The sequence below is a fragment of the Rhyacophila brunnea genome, unplaced genomic scaffold (genome assembly GCF_057557595.1).
Source record: "Rhyacophila brunnea isolate RB1 unplaced genomic scaffold, BYU_Rbru_1.0 scaffold_8, whole genome shotgun sequence".
Lineage (NCBI taxonomy): Eukaryota > Metazoa > Arthropoda > Insecta > Trichoptera > Rhyacophilidae > Rhyacophila > Rhyacophila brunnea.
The window spans coordinates 38,224,230-38,243,768 of record NW_028233350.1 but is presented as its reverse complement, the minus strand read 5'-3'; the positions used below and the strand labels follow the sequence as shown (position 1 = coordinate 38,243,768).

Sequence of the window (19,539 nt, the reverse complement as noted above, 5' to 3'; positions counted from 1 at the left end):
AAAATCGGTATTTCGGTGTCGAAAAATACTGGAATACCAGTTTTGAAATACCGGTATTGCAATCCATCGGTAAGATAGCTCACGGTAAGAAATGTAATACGTACAATATATTATACATATAAGCAAAAATAGTATGATATTTTTTTTATTCCTTTGCCGTATTTTTATAAATAGAAATTGGCGTGATTTTTGATATTAATCAACGGTAATTAAATGTCTCATTTTTAATAAATATAATATATATTTAGTGGTGACATCTAACAGCTATATTCCATGTCGAAGCTGCGTTATAAATTACAAGGGGTGTGAAAAAGAGGCGCAGCCGGTCACTTGGAAAACTTATTTCAAGGTGACCTTTCAAATCGAGGCAGCTTAAAAGCTGCGGTAGCCTCAGAACCATTGGCTATACTTATATACCAAATATTTAAAATAAATATATGCAGGTATATAAATTATGTATTTATATTGTGATTTTGACTACAATTCACCACTGTATAAAATAAATAGTTGCGAATGCCATTGAGATCAAATTCATGTCTACATAAAATACTTTGAAAATACATAATGAAAACTACCGGAATACAAGGGAAAGACAGAAAAAAATAGGACGGTAGGTAAATTTGAAATACAATCATAATATCTTTCATATTATTTATATAAAATTGTGAATCATTCAAACGTATGTTGGTAAGTAGGTGCTCGTAAGTATCAAGTCGTACTTATCAAATTAATGAATGTTCTTATTGAATTTTAATAAAATTGGAAAATTGCTGTCTGCACTGCTCCACGAATAAGGCCCGTTTCAGACGGTACACCGGTGTCGCGCTCGTACATAATAAGGATGCCTTTGTATTCGAATGAAGGGTCCATTGTATTATGTTTATGAAAGCCCCATAGCTAATGAGTCAACGCGTGTCCGGTACACTTTTCCGTCGGCCGCTACATTCTCAATCCGTCAATACACTTGTTTTTATTACCGCAGCCAGTTTTATGTTCTAATTTATAACGCGAAATTATACGTTGACTCATTAGCTCTGCGGCGCTCATAAACATGATACAAAGGCCCGTTTATTCGAATACAAAGGCCTTCTATATTATATCGAGAGCGAAACCGGTGTCCCGTCTGAAACGGGCCTAATGCACATTTTTTATGTCAATGCTCAAAGTCCACCTCATTCCGGTACAACAGCTCACAGTCAACTGTGACACGGCAAAATGAAAAAAGTACAATGTAACCTACAAATGTATGCTTTGTCAAGTAAAATAGCGGTTATAAATACACTTCATTTTGTGTGAGGTTCGATACTTTTAACAGAACACAAGACATAGTCAGACTGACGCTAAGTGATAAAAACCGTTATAATATTATACTTGATGTAAGTGCAATCTAGAATAGCAACCGTGACAATAATCGCATTCGCCCCGCCCAATTCCTGCGTACTAGACGAAATTCTATCTGCGCATGTTCAAAATATAATTTAAAAGTTAAAATACTTTCGTATAACAATAATTGATTGCATTGTCATGAATGGGCGTCATAAATAATGTTATGACACAATAAACTTACGTTGGCTACTTAAAGCTGTTTCAATTCGTAATGTACTTCATGAATTTCGTGAATTTTTACCAGCGCCATGATGGAAATTGTCCAGTCGTACTAGCGTACAGGTGACGTCCCCAAGCGGCGTCCAGACGACGGCGCCGAATCGTCTCATTTCCCCTACTATATTATTAATTCACAGTCAAATTCGGGCGCATGCTTTGAAGATTTCCATGAAAGGAATAATTACATTTAAAAAATAACGTAAAAGAAGTAGGTTTTGTCGAAGTTAAATTATCAAAATATTGTGCCGAATTATCAATGTCTACACGTGGCAAATTTGTATTAAATCTAAATGTAATATTATTATCTCGGCTTGTTTATGATACTTATATCTTTTTCATCTCAATTTCCCTCCTACTTACGTATATCAGTAATTCATTGAATTAAGTTATTTATCTTATTAAATTGTTCTAGACGTTGGGTCTGACGTTTTTTGACAGTCTTCAGATTTTTTTTCAAGTTTAATACCAACTAAAGGCGGCCCATCAGCGAGTCTTATGTACAACACGATGTGTGGGATGCTGGTTCGATTATCTCTCCAAAATTTTCTTCGTTTTTTTCTTCATCTGATCACACCAGTTTTAGAAATTTCTCGAATCTGTCTATTTTACAACGTTTTTATTATCTCGTATTCTTGTTTGTTCGGTGGTTGTTTGTCCAGTACAAATCTTGCAATCGATTTTTAACTAACTTCCCGACTAGCTAGACATTTGAAACTTTTAGAATATATTATCAGAACACGATGCCAATGCATTATTTTAATATTTTTAGCTATCGTTAAGCAGAATTTAATTCATTTTCAATTAATTCTGTTTTGTATGGAAAGTTATTTCAGAAAAATCCGTAAAACGTAAAAGACTATTATTGGTTGCTAAGGGGATGGTGCTAGCAACTAAATTATTAATATATACGTGCGTTACTATGGAAATCAAAATGACATTTCAGTATTCTATATTTGTTTGTTTGTTTGTTTTTTATTTACTTCATATCAAGTACAAGTTTGAGCATATTGAGCATAATAATTCAACAGAAAATTTAAAAACGTTGTAAGTATATAACAAGTTATTTTTATCTTGTAATTATTTCATATATTTATGCTGGTTTAACTCTAGGATCGATCACATAATATGTCATTCTTTTTGACTTGTGTCTTTACGAGAAACGGTTATTGTATATTGGGTATTTGCTCTGGATAAATATACATTAAAGAAATGATATCAAATTTTTCCGGTTAGAAATAACATTTACCGTTTTTGTGATTAGAATCCGCACTTATAGCTTCAGAATCGGGCGCTCTACCACTACTCCATCGTGGGGTTATAATATAATAATATGTAACATGGATAGCGTGACTTCAGGAAAACACCAGGACAGTTCGGGAAAATGTGCTATAGGTACATAATATAATAAAAAGGGCAGGTGTGCGTACGTTTAGTTTTTTATTTGTTGACCTATATAATATTTACACGCCAATATTCCCTCTAGGAATATAAGATGTGCGCACGTGTTTGTTGAAACTAGTACCGCAATTTTTGATTTGCTTAAAATAAGCAAACAGTGTCGAAGATAAATTTTATATTAGTTATATTATATTATTTTTATTCTTTTTTTAACACTACAATATGCCATGAGCTCCGATGTAGTGAAATCAATCATCAATCACAAACACCACCAGACTTTGAAGAAATCACATAAATATATTGTGACCTCGCCGAGAAACGATCCCAGAGCCCCCGGATGAATACCCAGCACGTTCGTTCAAAAGCAGGCTGTAAAAGTCAAATGCGTTCAAAGCCTGTAATAATCAGTACGTAAATTTATCACGTGCTTTGTAGGTATATAATATTGTGACATCTACCGGAAAATTATCGCAACAAATCGGCAAATTGCACTAGAGTTTGTCGACTTGTCATTCATTATCAACCTTCAAGCAAGTATTTTTAAAAATTCAACGCCGTTAAATTGTATTTAATTTTAAATATTTTTTTCAATAAAATTAGAATTTTATCTCTTTTGTTCAGGATTTTAAAAACTAACTAACACCATCTAGGATTTTATTAAGTATACGATATTATGCATCGTCGACATTGGAATAGGTGTGTACCTACCCTAAATGCTCATCAATAGTAATATCATAATATTGTGTATTATGATTATTTATTATTATCTTTTCAATTCCCGTAAAAAATATGACCTACAAATACCTACCTATACGCTGTCACAGCCTACTCACTTCCAAAGGTCACTCTTCGCCCCTGCTAAATAATGACGATTTTTTTATTACACCCACCACTGTAATTTCACTGTAAATATATTAAAAATAAATAGATTGACTGTTTGTAATACATTATTTGCGTACCCAAATCATGCTAGTGTATTAGTACCAACATTATTTAGTTAGTATTAGCCGGATCTCACATCTAAACTCACCTCGTCTGCCACGCAGCCATAAATCAAACCTTCTAGGAATGTCGCTCCGATGTTGTATATGAAGACCGCGTACATAGGCACCTAGCGACAGTCGCGTGAAACCTCTCAAAACATGGATATATTATTGGGATGCGGCGACTGGTGAGACGGTATAGGAATGACCAATTCGTATGTGTGCATATGCGTTCTGGCGGCTTCGACTCACAGCTCGAGACGCATGCGATTTCTTGCTAGTAGCACTAGATGTTTTTTCAAACTATAAAGTCTCATTCCACCAATGTGCGGAGTTCCTTTTGGCGACTTGTGTTTTGTGAATAACGATGACGTCACATCAACGTATTCTACACGTTGCAGACGAGACGAGTTTTGATGTGCGAGCCGCCTTATAGTTATCTTGCTTTATCTGCAACGCGTGAGAGTAAACATAATATATATTTTTTTATGAGAGAGCGATGCAGGGAGTAGATGTATCAAAGTGGTAAGGTGAGAGAAAACATACACTTAAACGTAAATTCTTAATTAAAAAAATAAACTGACACGCAAATAAAGGAATCATTTATTTTAATCGGGTCGTGAAAGAAAACAAATGATAGGATAGATACTCTCGTAATAGTTTGACAGGTGTCACCTGATTTTTTTCTAGTAATGAGATAAAGCAGCAAAATTTAGTAAGTGCATCTTATATAAAAATCTTGCTTAATTTCTTGTTAGTTAGGTAGGTACTTTCTTTTGCGACATAAAAAAACGACAAATTCATTTATCTACGCAAAAAATATATTTTTATCTGCAAAATTTACTGGTCACATGAGTATAATCCCTACAAATAATAGTGAAGTGAGCGGGAAAGTTGCCAACTTGTTATCGCAGTATAAACCGGCTGCAAGTATGATAAGGAAACTTAATAGCTATAGGTAGGTAAAATGGATATAGCATGTTTTACTATTTTCCTTATCCTGTGGTTTACATGCTTATATTTTGAAATATATAAAGACTAATCATTTACAAAGAAAGTGTTGTCGTCTTTGTCATCCAACGTTGGCATATTAACCATGTGTAATTTATGGTAATTTTTGAATTTGGAATTATATTAGGTACCTATAACATGAAGTATAAGAGCGTTAATTACCCGCATATATTTGAAAAGGCTAATGGCCCCTTGTCGGTCGGTGTTCGCGCCAAATTTTATGAGTACCGTCGCACTAAACGTGACAAGTGAAGTGAATGCAAGAAGTTTAGTGGAAAACATTGCCCAAGAGTGTGGAGGCAGTCGTGTCTACCGGTTTACCAAATTATGCGTCAATACAAGGTTAAATAATGTCGATGAACTTATATTTTCACAATATTATTATGCCTAACCGATATTAATAATATGTTGAATTTTTGCTATTTCATTGATTTATTTTGTTCTTTTGAAGGCTTCATACATTTTTTTCCTCAGTCATTTCTCATTATACCTACTAACGTATTAGCAAATATAATGTTTGAGGCTTTCACGGTTGTTTTTTTATCGTAGTAGATTTTTGGGTTTCAACCGTGTGTCCCTCCTACCTTCTTTATAAGGAAGAAGGACACACTGTGGAAACCCAAAAATCTACTACGATAAATTTGCAAACTTCACATTTTCTTTCATTCGAATTATCCACAAAACAGATTAATAATCTATATCCAGAAACAATTCAATTTATTTACGTGACCTATTATAATATTGTATGCAGTTCTCAAAAGTATCATTATTTTATATTTATATAAAAAGCTGCAAAATGTCCATCGAAAGCAGTGTTTGTCAAACTTTTTTTATCTGACGGCACACCGGGGAAAGGGAATTCGTTTCGTGGCAAACCAATTAAAAATCTCCCAGAAAATTAAATATTGGTTATAGTAAAATAGTATTATTTTATCAACATAATATACCTACATAGGTAAGTAATAGAGATAATAATTTATTATATTAGTGAGAAACCTAGTTCGCAAAGATACGACGATCCAAACGGCAACACAAATTCAATGACTTTAGTTGGCAATCGAGGATATTAACTCCAAACCGAAATCCAAAATGACAACTCGAGCTCAGAAAATTAAAAAGATGTGCGCAGGATCGTTTACGACTCTAATAATTTTTCTTTCACTATTGATGTCCGAAATGTACCGTCGTATCCTGCGAAAGGATTTATGACCCACTCGTTTATTCAATAATCAAGTGATGGAAAATACTTTTAAATTAAATTATTATTCAAAATTTGTTTGAAGCAGTATGGGTAGAAAGCATGCTGTGAGTTTTAATATACAGTACGGACAGATTAAGATTTCTTCTTTCGCGGCACACCTGGAACCCCTCTCGGTACACTAGTGTGCCGCAGCACGCGGCTTGACAAACACTGCTAATCGGATGAATCCGGGTAAGCGTTATTAAATTATGTGTGAATAGGTATTACGAATTGTATATTTTGCTTATTCATGATTAAAATTATGGTACTTAACTGTAACTTTTTTATACTAAATAATATTGGTTGGATTCGCGTTTACGAATTGGAATTATTGTATTAAATTACTTTGACGACAAACATCTTTGTTTATTTCAAAGATTTTAATAACTGAAATAGAGGTTTGTTTCTCGTCTAGGTAATTACGTAACCGTAGAAAGGTTATTGCACTAAGAGCTTTCAAAATTTTTCATTTAATATATTCTATTGTGTGTTTACATAGGTAAATACAATGATAAATCACTCTTGAATTTTGAAGACTGCCTGCTTAGTGCTCTTGGCAGAATTTGAGTAGGAAAAAAATCCTTATGATTAATGAACATTTTTTATTAATGATAAGTATTATTCATAAGTACAACAATACGTAAATATTGCGTGTAGTGGAACTGACATAACCACTTCCAAGAAAATGCGTTCGTTGTCTAGCAACCTCCGGGTTCATTCGTTCAATCGAATTAGTTTTTCATTTTCCTCGTTCCTGCTTTGAGATTGAGACTCGTGACCAAATTAACGTACTTTCGTACACATGTAAGAGCATGCGTGCAAAAATCGTACACAGCCCACTTTCAATTTTGTTTTACGTGCACCTTAGTGATATACCTACACCATAATACCAATAAACGGCCCCGATTGCTGTAGGGTCTTACAACCCTTAATTAGGCCTCATGATCTTATTACATCTTCTTCTTCTTCTTCTTCTTTCACCCTGTCACGTCCCAACATTGGGGCATAGGGCAAGCACAAGTTGGCGCCACTTCCCTCGGTCCATCGCCAACTCCTGCGCCTCCCGCCATGTCAGACCTGCAGCGCGTAGGTCGCTTTTGTAGCATCGCATGCAGGGTGAGGGAGGGCCGGCCACGGCGACGGAACCCTTGAGGCTGTGCCACAAGGGTACGAAGTGCCGCACTCTTCGGCATCCGGAATACATTCCCAGCCACGTAAATCGTCTCTTCGTGATATCTTCAATCACCGAAGGCTGTTGTGTCTGCTCACGAACTCGGGTGTTTGTAACGCGGTCGTACCAATGTACCCCTAAGATTCGGCGGAGACATCGATTCTCAAAGCTCAAAAGCCGAGATTCTTGAAGCTTAGTAAGATGCCATGTCTCACAGCCATACAGGAGCACAGGTAGCACGCACGCGTTAAACAAACGACATTTGGTCCTCACAGAATACAGCCTTGACCTCCACGCGACTCCAAGTTGGTTGAACGCAGAGCCCCCCACACCCATGCGGATTCCAAGCTCACTAGAAATACCACCATCATCGGCAACCGTGGCACCCAAGTATTTGAATCTGGACACCAGCTCGACGGCCAGACCAGAAACCCGCAGAGGAGTGTCGGCGTCGATGCATGCAGCACTGCACATGGATTTGGTCTTAGCGGCATTCAGATGAAGACCCACACGCATCGAGTTCGCGGCTAGCCTGTTCACGGTTACCTCCAACCTTTCGATCGTCGAGTCAAACACGACTGCGTCGTCTGCATACTCCAAGTCGCACAGTCTTTCTTCGCATAGATCGGTTGTGTCATCAATATTTACTTATAACATCAATAATTATAATTTATTTCAATGAAATATAGACTTTATTTATATTATTGTATGAACTATGGGTAGGCTCCTATCGCACAGCCCAGAACCTTCGCGCATAATATTATTGTCATGACTGCATTTTTTTCCAAAATAATTAATAATTATTAGATAATCTAAAAACATAATTTCTATGGCGGTTAATCGCATATTAATAAATATACTTACCTAGATTATTTAAAAAAATGTATCTAATGATTTTCGAAAAATACGTAATTTAAACTCATCGCTCAATTATTGTATGTGGTCAGTGAGTTTTTGAAGTTTCATTGAATTAATGTGTCGCTGTCATTAGTGTGTGCCTATTCATTAATATCGTATTATATTCTTATTTCTCGTAAGTATACCTAACAAGTGTACTCTTTTTCTCAGATCTAAAAAGCCTACCTTATTCTAAAAGTCACCTTTGGCCACTGGTATGAGAGTTCAACTTTTGATTTGGTAGACACTAGGTAGGTACCTACATCTTGGAAAAAATAGTTTCTCATAAGTAATTTTATTTATATATTCCCCTTCTATATTTATCTTAGCTATTGCCTCCAATACCAAGGTTAATCTTTATAAATATTAATCAGATTTAATTATAATGACTATATTATATTAAATACAATTAAATTAGTGTTTTGCCACAATTATCAGACTATTTGTGATGGAAAATTACTTTAAATTACAGACGTGACCTAACAATAATAAATTAATATTTACATGTTAATAAATATATTTTATTGTCTTGTATTTTTCCTTTTAAAAACATCATTTCAGAATATTTAATTACACGCCATCATTAGACAACGAAGGTAGGTCATTTGAAAGACAATAGATGTGTGTGCGGTTGTGTATTGAAACATTATTGTCAAGGATTGGTGCACTTATGAGGATGCACTTAAATGCATTATACAAATTATTATATTATTATACTTTTGTGTGTAATAAACACCTACCTTATATAATACTATTAATAATTCAAGATTATCAATTATTAACCAACTAATTAAAAATACCTATAGGCAATAAGTAATAAGCTAATAAGTAACTATTTCCCTTTTGATAATTTGTTACTATTCATTTTGATAATTTGTAACTATTATTCTCTGACTGCCTTTTCTACCGTAGGTATCCGGAAACTTGTACGTATGCAGTTCGCCGTATCATACTTCACCGTGAAATGATCGGAAATTTATAGCCGTCTATTAAAGACCGTCCAACCTCTTTGGGTCGTATAGTAACTAGTGACATAAAATTCATGTCTAAATAAAACACGGTTCTTGTCGGTTTACTTTACACTTTACAGGAAGCCAGCAGCAAACATTTTTTTTAAAATAGCCGATATACTGGATTATTTGTTAGGTTAGGTTTTGCCAAAGTCAGCTATGAAAATTGAATTAATTTTAATAGATCTGTGCTATTCCATTTAAGTCGTTTTTTGCGACCCTCGTTTCGCCTTTCGGAATCTTTAGGCGTCGTGTACACTCATAATTTGTTTATTGTATTTTTTGTGACCTCTGACTAGATAGGTAGGTAATGGAGTTTTTACCTATTTTGTTGTATTGATTTACTATATAAGGTAGAGTTAAGAGTGTTCGTTGTCAGTGTGTGTTTACCTTCGGTGAGTGTACACGACGCCTGAAGTTGCCGATAGGCGAAACCCGGGTCGCAAAAAACGACATAAATGGAATAGTACAGAGCTTGAATCTATTAGAATTTAAATTCAAATTCCATCAAGAACCTTCGGTCGATAGTATTAATATTGAATTAATTTTCATATTAAATCTAATAAAATTGGAGACCGTATAGTATACGGTCATCTCTTTCCGATAAGAAAACTCACGGCGAACTGTGCACGGTGAAATGTTTTACGTACCATCAATTTACGTGTAACCCTTTACTACAAGCCATGCACGCTTTTCATTCTCTTGAGTCTTGTAGGTCACTTCTGCTCTTGGGACATTTTTGCCTGCTCTCGCGAGGGAAGTTCCAACACTGACATTCTAAAGAATTTAAAATTATATGCACTCATAAATTACCTACGTAGTCGCAGCCATGTCCTCTTATGGATCAAGAACCTTTACCTCTTGTCAAGCTTATTAGGCACCATTAACGAGGGGTTGCGAGACTAGTCAATGCGCAGAAACATAGAAATTTTCAGTGATGTGCTGTGTATTTTGTTTTCGAAATTTTATTTTATTGTATAACAATGTTTAATAATATGATTTCTATTTTGTTTCTTCTCTCTTGTGAGAGTAATATTTGCAATGCATTAGATATGTCGATGACTTCGTGCAAAGATATTGTAGGTATATCCAATTTTTGTCGAAATTAAGTTAACATACACAAAACGTTCACCTGAATGATATGTTTATGCTGTAAACAAATTGTATGTCCAAATAGAATATTTTTGAGAAGATATTTTATCTTTTAAATAGATAATAATATGTCCATTTTCTGAAATCATATCAAATCTTAAAATTCGATTTTTTCAAAACTTACAAAATTTGACAATATCTTTTCACTAAACCAGTGATGCACAAACTGCGGCCCAAATAAACAAGTAGTTCATCACCAAATTTTTTATTGAACAAGACAAATGCATATTTATTTTCCTATATACTTACTATATATAGTTTTATCGTGCAAATACATCTGTACGTAATACAGAGTGAAGAGTACCTAGCTGATACGTGACTAATAAATTTAAAATAGTAAAATGTATGTATCGTCTAGTATACTATTAAATTATTTTTTAACACTTTTACCGGGAATAGGACAACTGAACGCCAGGACAATTGGACGCCGCACTGTCGTAGACACGTAAACAGAACGTAGACGATGAATTTTAATCAGTTTCTAGCTACTACTTAGTAGTTTTAATTAATTTTACTGCTAAAATTATGTTTTTTTTATTGAGGATTGAGAATTACCATACCTAAGGCTTCATATAAAAATAAAAATATTTTTTTTTTCGTTGGAACTTAAACGTATGTAGATACGATTAAATCATAAGGCTTCATATAAAAATAAAAATATTTTTTTTTTCGTTGGAACTTAAACGTATGTAGATACGATTAAATCATTGTTTATATGTGGACATTTAAATTTTCATTATTCTTCCATTATTCAACTATTAAATCATAATATTATAATAATTTTAATATAAATAATAATATTAAATATTTTTTTAAAAAGTACATATAAGTACATAACGTCTATTTATTTTTGAATTGCGTGGCGTCCAGTTATCCCGGCGCCAAATCGTCTTAGACTCCTTTTACCCACTGCGCCCCGTGAAAAAATTGGCCCTTCTTTCAAATAGATTGTGCATCACTGCACTAAACTATCAATGTCAAATAAATAAATAATAATAAATTTGCAAGTAATAAAATTACTTTTTAATTTTTAAAAACCTCAAAAATATTGGTAGATATTATTAGAAAAGAAGATGTGTACGTACAAACATCGTTAATTTTTCGGGTGAGTTGCCTTAACTAATCGATCTATTGATTCAATTTCCATTCTTGCCAATAATTCGTAATGACAAGTATTTAAAACTCTGCCAAGAAATGGCTACCATCTTCAATGGTGTCCTGAGGCTTTAGCAGATTTGGAACTCCTTGAAATAAAGCGTCATTGGGTGTTAAAAATATAGTAATAATTATATTGTCAGCAATGTTCCCAGTAAGCACCTACTAAAATATGTCCGCACCCATGTTTTCATCCCCCGCACAGTCATCACACAAAAATATTGTAAAAGAAAGTTTCCTTTGTCAGATTTTAGTTTTGCTCGAATGCATGAAACCATCACATGCACAATTCTTCATCTAATTTCTCGGTAGAGAAGTGTAACTATTTTTTTTATTTACTCCAAAAACTATCGTTGTTAGTGTTGTTATTATATAAAATCAATGAAATTAATAAATACCTTAAAAATATAAGTTTTAATGAAAAATTGTATGTGTGTGTTTGTAGTGGGGGGGGGGGGGTGTAAATTTACCACACCGAGTGACGGGTGACACCAACCCTAGTTACTGCTCAGATGTGTTGATGATCCGCACACTCAATAGAAAAATTAGAGGGAACGTTAATTGTCAGGTCTTTTAAAAATCTTTGACATAATGGAAAACCATCACGTTTATGATTATTTCTATCAATATAATGGTAAAACTCAGGCATTCATTAAAATTTCGGTTATAACTTCATTCAGGTAAAATTGATCAACAGCACTGGCGAAGGGTAGAGGTAGGCTGTTAAGATCCGACATAAATAGTGCACTCTAAACTTTGTCAGTCATACGTATTTGTTTTCATTGAACTAATACTACAAATTGCAGATGGTGCTGGTTAATTTTTAAAAATCAATTAAAACTTGCTTAAACCAAACCATACTAATTTTGGTATGGGGCGATTCGACAAAATAGTGCATACTTATTTGATGTCGTTGAATTAAGAATACAAATTACACAATATGTCGTTGGTTAGTTTTTTTTTTAATTCATTTAGCCTTGCCTAACCAAATCATAGTAGATTGAATTGAATACCAAATTGATCAACAGCACTGGCGAAGGGTAGAGATAGATTGTTGATATCCAACAAAAATAGTGCACACTAAACTTTGTCAGTCATTTTTTTTATTAACACGTTGGCTGCACAAACAAACAGTTACATATTGATTACAAAAATTTAAAATATAATAATGAAAAGTTATTGCAACCAGCAAAGTTTCCATGTATACGTTATAATATAGTTAAGCCTAACAGATAGAGAGTACAAATAACATAAATATAAAGAAATTACATAAGAAGATTACATGAGAAAATTGAGAAAAATGAGGAAGAAAACAGTCATACTTATTTGTTTTGATTGAACTAAGACTACAAATTCCAGATAGTGATGGTTAGTTTTTAAAAATCAATTTAATCCTCCCCAAACCGTGATGCGTGTCCCTTTATTCGTGTTTCTACAAAATATTCCACGATTCATTTTCCATTAAGTAAAAACGCATGTGAAAATAAATCAAAAATCAACTTCGTATTTTAGGTTATTTTCTGAATTCTGACACTTTACAAACTATCAATTTGTGTCAGTCAAAAAATCAATATTCCTGCTTAATAATTGATAACCACGGCGAACGGCATCAATGTTTTTTTATTCAACTGTATTATATTGTGTACATAGCTTATCATCACAACCAGGTGCGGATTTGTCAAAACTTTTAAAAGTATTAGTGTAAACTTTCTAACAAATCCACATACATAGGTATGTGATAATGTAAAAAATCTCCTAACGCATGTTTACGTATTATATCACCTTTAACCCTCAGCTCCTAAATTGTTTATATTCCATGTTATCTTTCTATGCCAGGTAAGTAATGAAAATAATATAGGACTTGAATTTTTCACATTTCCACGAGAAGTTGGCTAAGTATATTATCTGGTATTTTTAATACAAAACATTAAGTCCACTTAAGTACCTACTATAAATATCGGAAAATTAATTACACTATCGTATAGGGCCTATGCCAACGAGGCATTCAAATTTTGGGTTGTTTACACGTTGATTGTTTTTCACTCACTGTAATAATTATTGGTAGTTCATAATGATTGTACAATATTAATTTACTATTGCTAATAGCTTTGGCTAAGAATTGTCCAGATGGCTCGATGGCGCATAAAAACACGTAAGCATTCCAGGTACATGTGACGTTATTGAGCCGTCCACATGAAATCGCCGCGTGTCACTTCTCGGGCGCGGTCGATGTACAGATGACCTCATTGAGCCATCCACATGCACTCGCGACGCATCTTGGCGAGACACGCGTCATCTGGACAAGCTCCTAGGTACCAACGGTACATAGATCTTGTTTTTGGATGGAAGTTATGCAGAGAAAAATAGCGTGTCATTGCACGAAATCAGATTACATTACGATTTTATTTTCTAGGTATTTTGGATTTGGCTTTAATTATGTTTAGGTTTCCGATGGGTATTAATTGTGGGTGTAGATTTGGTATAAATAATTACAACAATATGAGATGAGACGCGGATGGAAAAGTTGCCGAATATAATATATACGAATTAGAAAATTTCTTTATTGAGTATGTCTCAGTGACGTCCCGTGGGGGTAGGCAGATTGAGCGTCGCTTGGGGGCGGCAGTTACTCGAAGGGTGGCAAATCAAGGAGAATCATTTGAGATATATAGAAATTGCTACCTAAACTTAGTAATAACGAAAATATCTTTCCATTAAAAAAATCAGTTCACTAGCTTTGTCGGGTTCGCGATATCTAGTTTACTTCCGTTGCCCTTCTACGTCCTTGGTGACCAGAAACGACACGTGCAGATTTGCGTATAATTAAAGTCTGTTATTTTGTTAGTAATGTCTCCATACAACATATTTCTTAGATATTAGAAAGGATGATAAAAATACTGTACTTATAAAAAAATGGAGCGGTATTTTGGCGCTGCATAGGGGCAGCATTTAATCTAGGCACATCACTGGTATGTCTACGTTTTTCACTACCGTATTGCAGGCCGACCAAGTCGTAGGCGATTTAATTATTAAATAAAATTTCGTTGCGTTATAGAGACAAATAAAGTGACTGTCATAATCCACCCCTGTTGTACATCATAACATTATTTTTTGTATAGCTTTTCGATAATAAATAACCTTGCGTGCTTTAACCCTGTGCGTGCGCTTTTCTTCAAATAATGGATTGAATTCCACGTCATGCGAATATTCAACTACGCACCTACCTATTCAGTTTTCATAATAATCTTATACGAAATGTCATACTCGTTACAACCCGAAGTTTATTACCGAACCACAAACATCGTCGAATTTATCAGGCTGTATGAGTCGACTTTCTACGGCGTTTTTATATTCTCATTAGACTTAGGGTATACCCGATTTCAAATTAAAATTACATAGTAAGAAGTAATTCAAAATAGTGATAAACAGTTGTCTAACGCAGGTCACTATATTATAGTGATATAGCCACAGGTTTTGAATTAAAAAAAAATAGAATCAATGATTATTAATTTTCTTTCCCGGTATTTCTGTTTAAAAGAAATATCAACTAATTTAGTCAGACAGCTTAGCATAGAAACGTGGACACACCGGACAAATGTACCATTATTTTTCCACATGACACTTAAGAGCATAGCTTTCAATTTTTTATAGGAACCATCGCCTCCGGCAGTCATATTGAAATATAACCTCAGAGCAATAATATAAAGAGAGTGGGTATTGTTCAGCAAAATGAAGTCGTGTTTCTTGCATATAACCTCAATTTTATTATTACTAACTTAATACTATGAAACATTATACCAGCATGTATATTGTTGTTCTCAGCACGAGTACTAAATTTAAACACAACATAGTTAACCATATTTCCTACTAAATTAAATAAAAATAATTACCACTAACTTTATATTTAATACAAAAACAATAAATTACAACAATACGTGCTCGAAGTTTTTAAATGACTGTAGTCATCCATAATCAAAATTAACCGGCAACTTTACATAAAATATTTAATTCAGCCGTAGAAATTATATCTTATTCTAACGCATATTCGGGAGATATAAGCGTGCCGTATGCTTTCTCACTCGTATGTATGGTTTGTTTTTGTTCAGGGCTTATAACTATATTATCAATATTCCGGCTTCTAAAACATCTAGGATCTCAATTTTGGTGAGTGAATATACATTTTCGGGGTCAGGCGTAATACAAATAAATACATTAGATATTTTTTATTCACAGAATTACACGTTACTCGTGTACCTACCTGTGTTCCATTTAGAAAATATGTACTTACTACTATTTTTTGTTTGAAAATTATATGTGCACTATATAAAAAAAATTATTTACTTAGCTATTATGCTCCTAGCTAATAATTGTAAAATATTAATATATATATATCGTGCAACGTTTGTGCAATGCATAGGTAATAAAGTAATATGTTATGCCAATTAAAAGTTCGTTATTAAAGTAGATTGCACAACTTACGTAGCACCATGTCATGTGTAGGGATTGCAATACCGGTATTACAAAACCGGTATTCCAGTATTTATCAATACCGAAATACCGATTTAAAAAATCCAAAATACCGGAATTTTCGGTATTAAGAAACTACACTCGTTTACGTTTTTGAAAATGAATTTAATGTTATATTTCATTACTTTGTACTGTATTGCTTATTAAATTAAGTGTATAAGATATGTGCTGCTAAAATGAAAATATATTGACAGAATCCAACAGAGCTGAAACAATAACAAAACAAAGTCCATCAAATATACCTATTTATAAAATTGTCGGGATAAATCAACATAATATTATTTTGAAATAGAAAACATCCATGGCAAATTTTCAATCATTCTATAATATAATTATTGATGACTTTACAAGCCTTAAATTGAGAAAAAATTTCTTAATGAACAAGCCCTTTTGAGGGTTTTAGTTACAATTATCAATATATTGAAATTATTTGTGAAAATTATCAATTCTAAAATATTATGATCAATTCATATTTTTAAATGTCAACATAATAAATGTAGGTAGGTTTTTGCTATAAAATAATGTTTTAAAGATTTACTGATTTTGATGTTTTAAAGAATACCGGTATTTAATGAGAAATACCGGAAACCAGGTATTGATATTTTCATTCGGTATAGCAATTCCTAGTCATGTGTAGATAGATGTCAATAAAAATATATAAATATTTATATTACCAAACACTACATAACGCATATCTACAATATTTTCTTTTCATACTTTAAAGTAACTATTATTAGCTAATCTACATTAGATTTATTTACATATATCGGTTAATTACTGTATTAATTATGTGGTTTCGGTAAAAGTGCTTAAGTCAGTTTGAGATAATCGGTTTTGAAATAAATCACAGTTTTAAAAATAGTCTTGCTTAGAAGTTAACTGCAGTATATTTGTTTTATTTGTTTTACATTGGGTATTAATGTATAATTAAGTTTTTGATATTATGTTATAATTCAATGTTTTGAATAAGTAATTTTACTTAGAGTTAAAAATGATTTTCTCAATATAATCTATTTCTAATAATTAAAGCATCTATTTATGTTGTTTAAATGTGACAAAATCTATGATACACAAAAAAGAGCGCAATTATTGGCAATAAAATCTTAATTAAACGCTACTTGAGAACTTTTACTCTGCAACCACAGATTAGTGGTGACATTGTATAATTCACGACTAGCATTACAATCATCTTCACCGACGCCAAGTTAGCAATCATCCAGCTGCCCTGTCGTTTTAAAGGCGTCGCCAATATCCGTCCTAGATCAGCGGAGGCAAACTTACGGCACGCGCGAAAATTCTGCTGGCTTCTATTTTAGAGGGAATACAGTAAAGTAATGCGGAAAATGGAAAGGAAAGCTAAAAAGAATACTTTCATTCTGGAAGTTTTTTTTTTGGGTAAGAGAACTATACTGAAGGTTTATTTCTAGGGAAAACAGGCATGAAAAAACGTCCCGAATTTTTAATTCTGTATGGAATTCAATCTTCTTTCTTTTGGCACCTCAGTATAATGTGGTTTAAGAAACTTACAACCAATTTATTGTGTACGGTTATGCAATTTTAATAACGATACAAAATTTACTGTCTGAAGGAAAGCACATACATCGTGTTATACAATGGTATCAGTGACTTAACACACTCCATATCGTCTCTGTTCTGGCAGAACACACTAACTGGAGAATACTAGTTTTGAGTAATTTGACTTTGAAGTTGTTAAAATGTTTGAAATGGTCTATCATGTGAGTTTATTAAGTAATCGTAAAAAGGATGACTTTAGAATAAAGACTGTTTATTTATTAATAAGAAGGTTTCCAGACGGTAAAGTTTGAAATAAGGAACATTTTGGTATAACTAACTCAATATGTCATTTTTTCGAATTAGTGTATTCTGCCAGAACAGTGACGATATAATACACACAATATAATAGCCATCCCTGTTTTAAACCCTTTTATTTATAGTCACTTTAAATTGTATAGTTCCATTGTATAATAATAGTGTTTATTTTAACTACCAAAGATTTTGTAGAATTAAACACGGTGTGAGATATTATTTTTCATTTTTTTTATTGTTGGTACAAAAAATACATGGGTAATTTACTGGAATTTGCATAATATTACATTGAAAACTTTAAAAATAATATTATTTTAGATAGGTATGTACTGCTTTATCGAAATCAGCAATAGTTTTAAAATGGTAATTCAAGTTACTTGGTAATCATAATATAATGTATATTGTGACCAGCGTTGCCAATTTACCGTTCTTTTTTGTCAGATCTAGCATTTTTCGATAGCTTGCAAAAAACGAATCTGGCTTGTGGCGTTTTTACTAGCATTTTTTGATGCCTCCAACAACTTTAAATGTACTGAAAATTGGCTAGATATTTAGTTTATTTATGGACATGCGCATCAAACTTCTGACTATCAGATACCTACTTAGTGTAGGTAGGTCAGTAGCTATTTTAGTAGCGTGAGAAATAAAACAACATAATTTAACATGTTGAAACAATAGGAGCATTCATAGAGAAATGGTATCATATAATTTAAAGTGAGCTTAGGTATGTGACATCAGTTTGACAATTATCGGAATAACATTAAACGAAACTTGAACGTCGTTGACACAGTTGTTGTCAATTAAAAAATATATTTCTGTTAAAATGTGTGGTTTTTACATGTATGGACATTTTCTTGATTTTTGCACTTTTTTTCAATACGCGAAGGGAAAGTAAGGTATTGACTTCGTTCTTGGTAGAATAAGTAAATTTACTTGTAATTTTATTTTCACAAAATCTAGCATTTTTTCCTGCTAAATAGCTTGTTTTCGTAACCCGTCTGACAAGTTTTTGTCAACGACAGTTGGCAACTCTGATTGTGACTGGTTGTTGAAGTTATGTAAAATTTATTTATTAGTTAGTTTTGATACAGTTCAAATTTCTTGGTTTGGGTTAAGTAAGACCATTGTTATAAAATAAGATTTATCAATATTCGTAACAAAGGTTCATGTTGAAAATTTACAGCGTTAAAATGGATGTTTATAATTTTAATTATGAATTATTTTTTGATAATAACTTGTAAATGGAGTCATATTACTAAGTATAATAAATTCACTTATTTTGTCTCGTTTTAAGTAGTTTTTTTTATGTTATCGATTAGTAGCAGGGTGGCCCGGAGCATCGCCTTCTCTTGATCAATTGCCTTGGGCAAGCCTTTCCTCCATTTTCTGGCTCCGCCTGTAAAAATAAACACAAACTATTAATATTCAACATTCATACTTACATAAATGATAGGGACGAACTGGAAATGAATTTGTATGGAATTAGGCCTTTAGCAATATTTCAATAAATTTACTTTTAAAATGATTTTTAAGTCATATCTTGAACGAAATTTAATAGGTACT

The 19,539-nt window shown here is 33.0% G+C and overlaps 2 protein-coding genes across 4 annotated transcripts in view; one reads left to right on the top strand and one right to left on the bottom strand.

The window, feature by feature from the left end:
• LOC147064198 (phosphatidylcholine:ceramide cholinephosphotransferase 2-like) overlaps positions 1-19,539 on the top strand; it is a 236,505-nt gene that overhangs the window by 78,415 nt on the left and 138,551 nt on the right. The gene's annotated exons all lie outside the window — the stretch shown is intronic.
• fat-spondin (extracellular matrix protein f-spondin) overlaps positions 18,186-19,539 on the bottom strand; it is a 72,046-nt gene continuing 70,692 nt past the window's right edge. Inside the window, exon 13 of the mRNA XM_085959255.1 lies at positions 18,186-19,372. Coding sequence (XP_085815381.1) covers positions 19,292-19,372 — 81 coding nt within the window. The 3' untranslated portion in view covers positions 18,186-19,291. The remainder of the gene's footprint in view (positions 19,373-19,539) is intronic.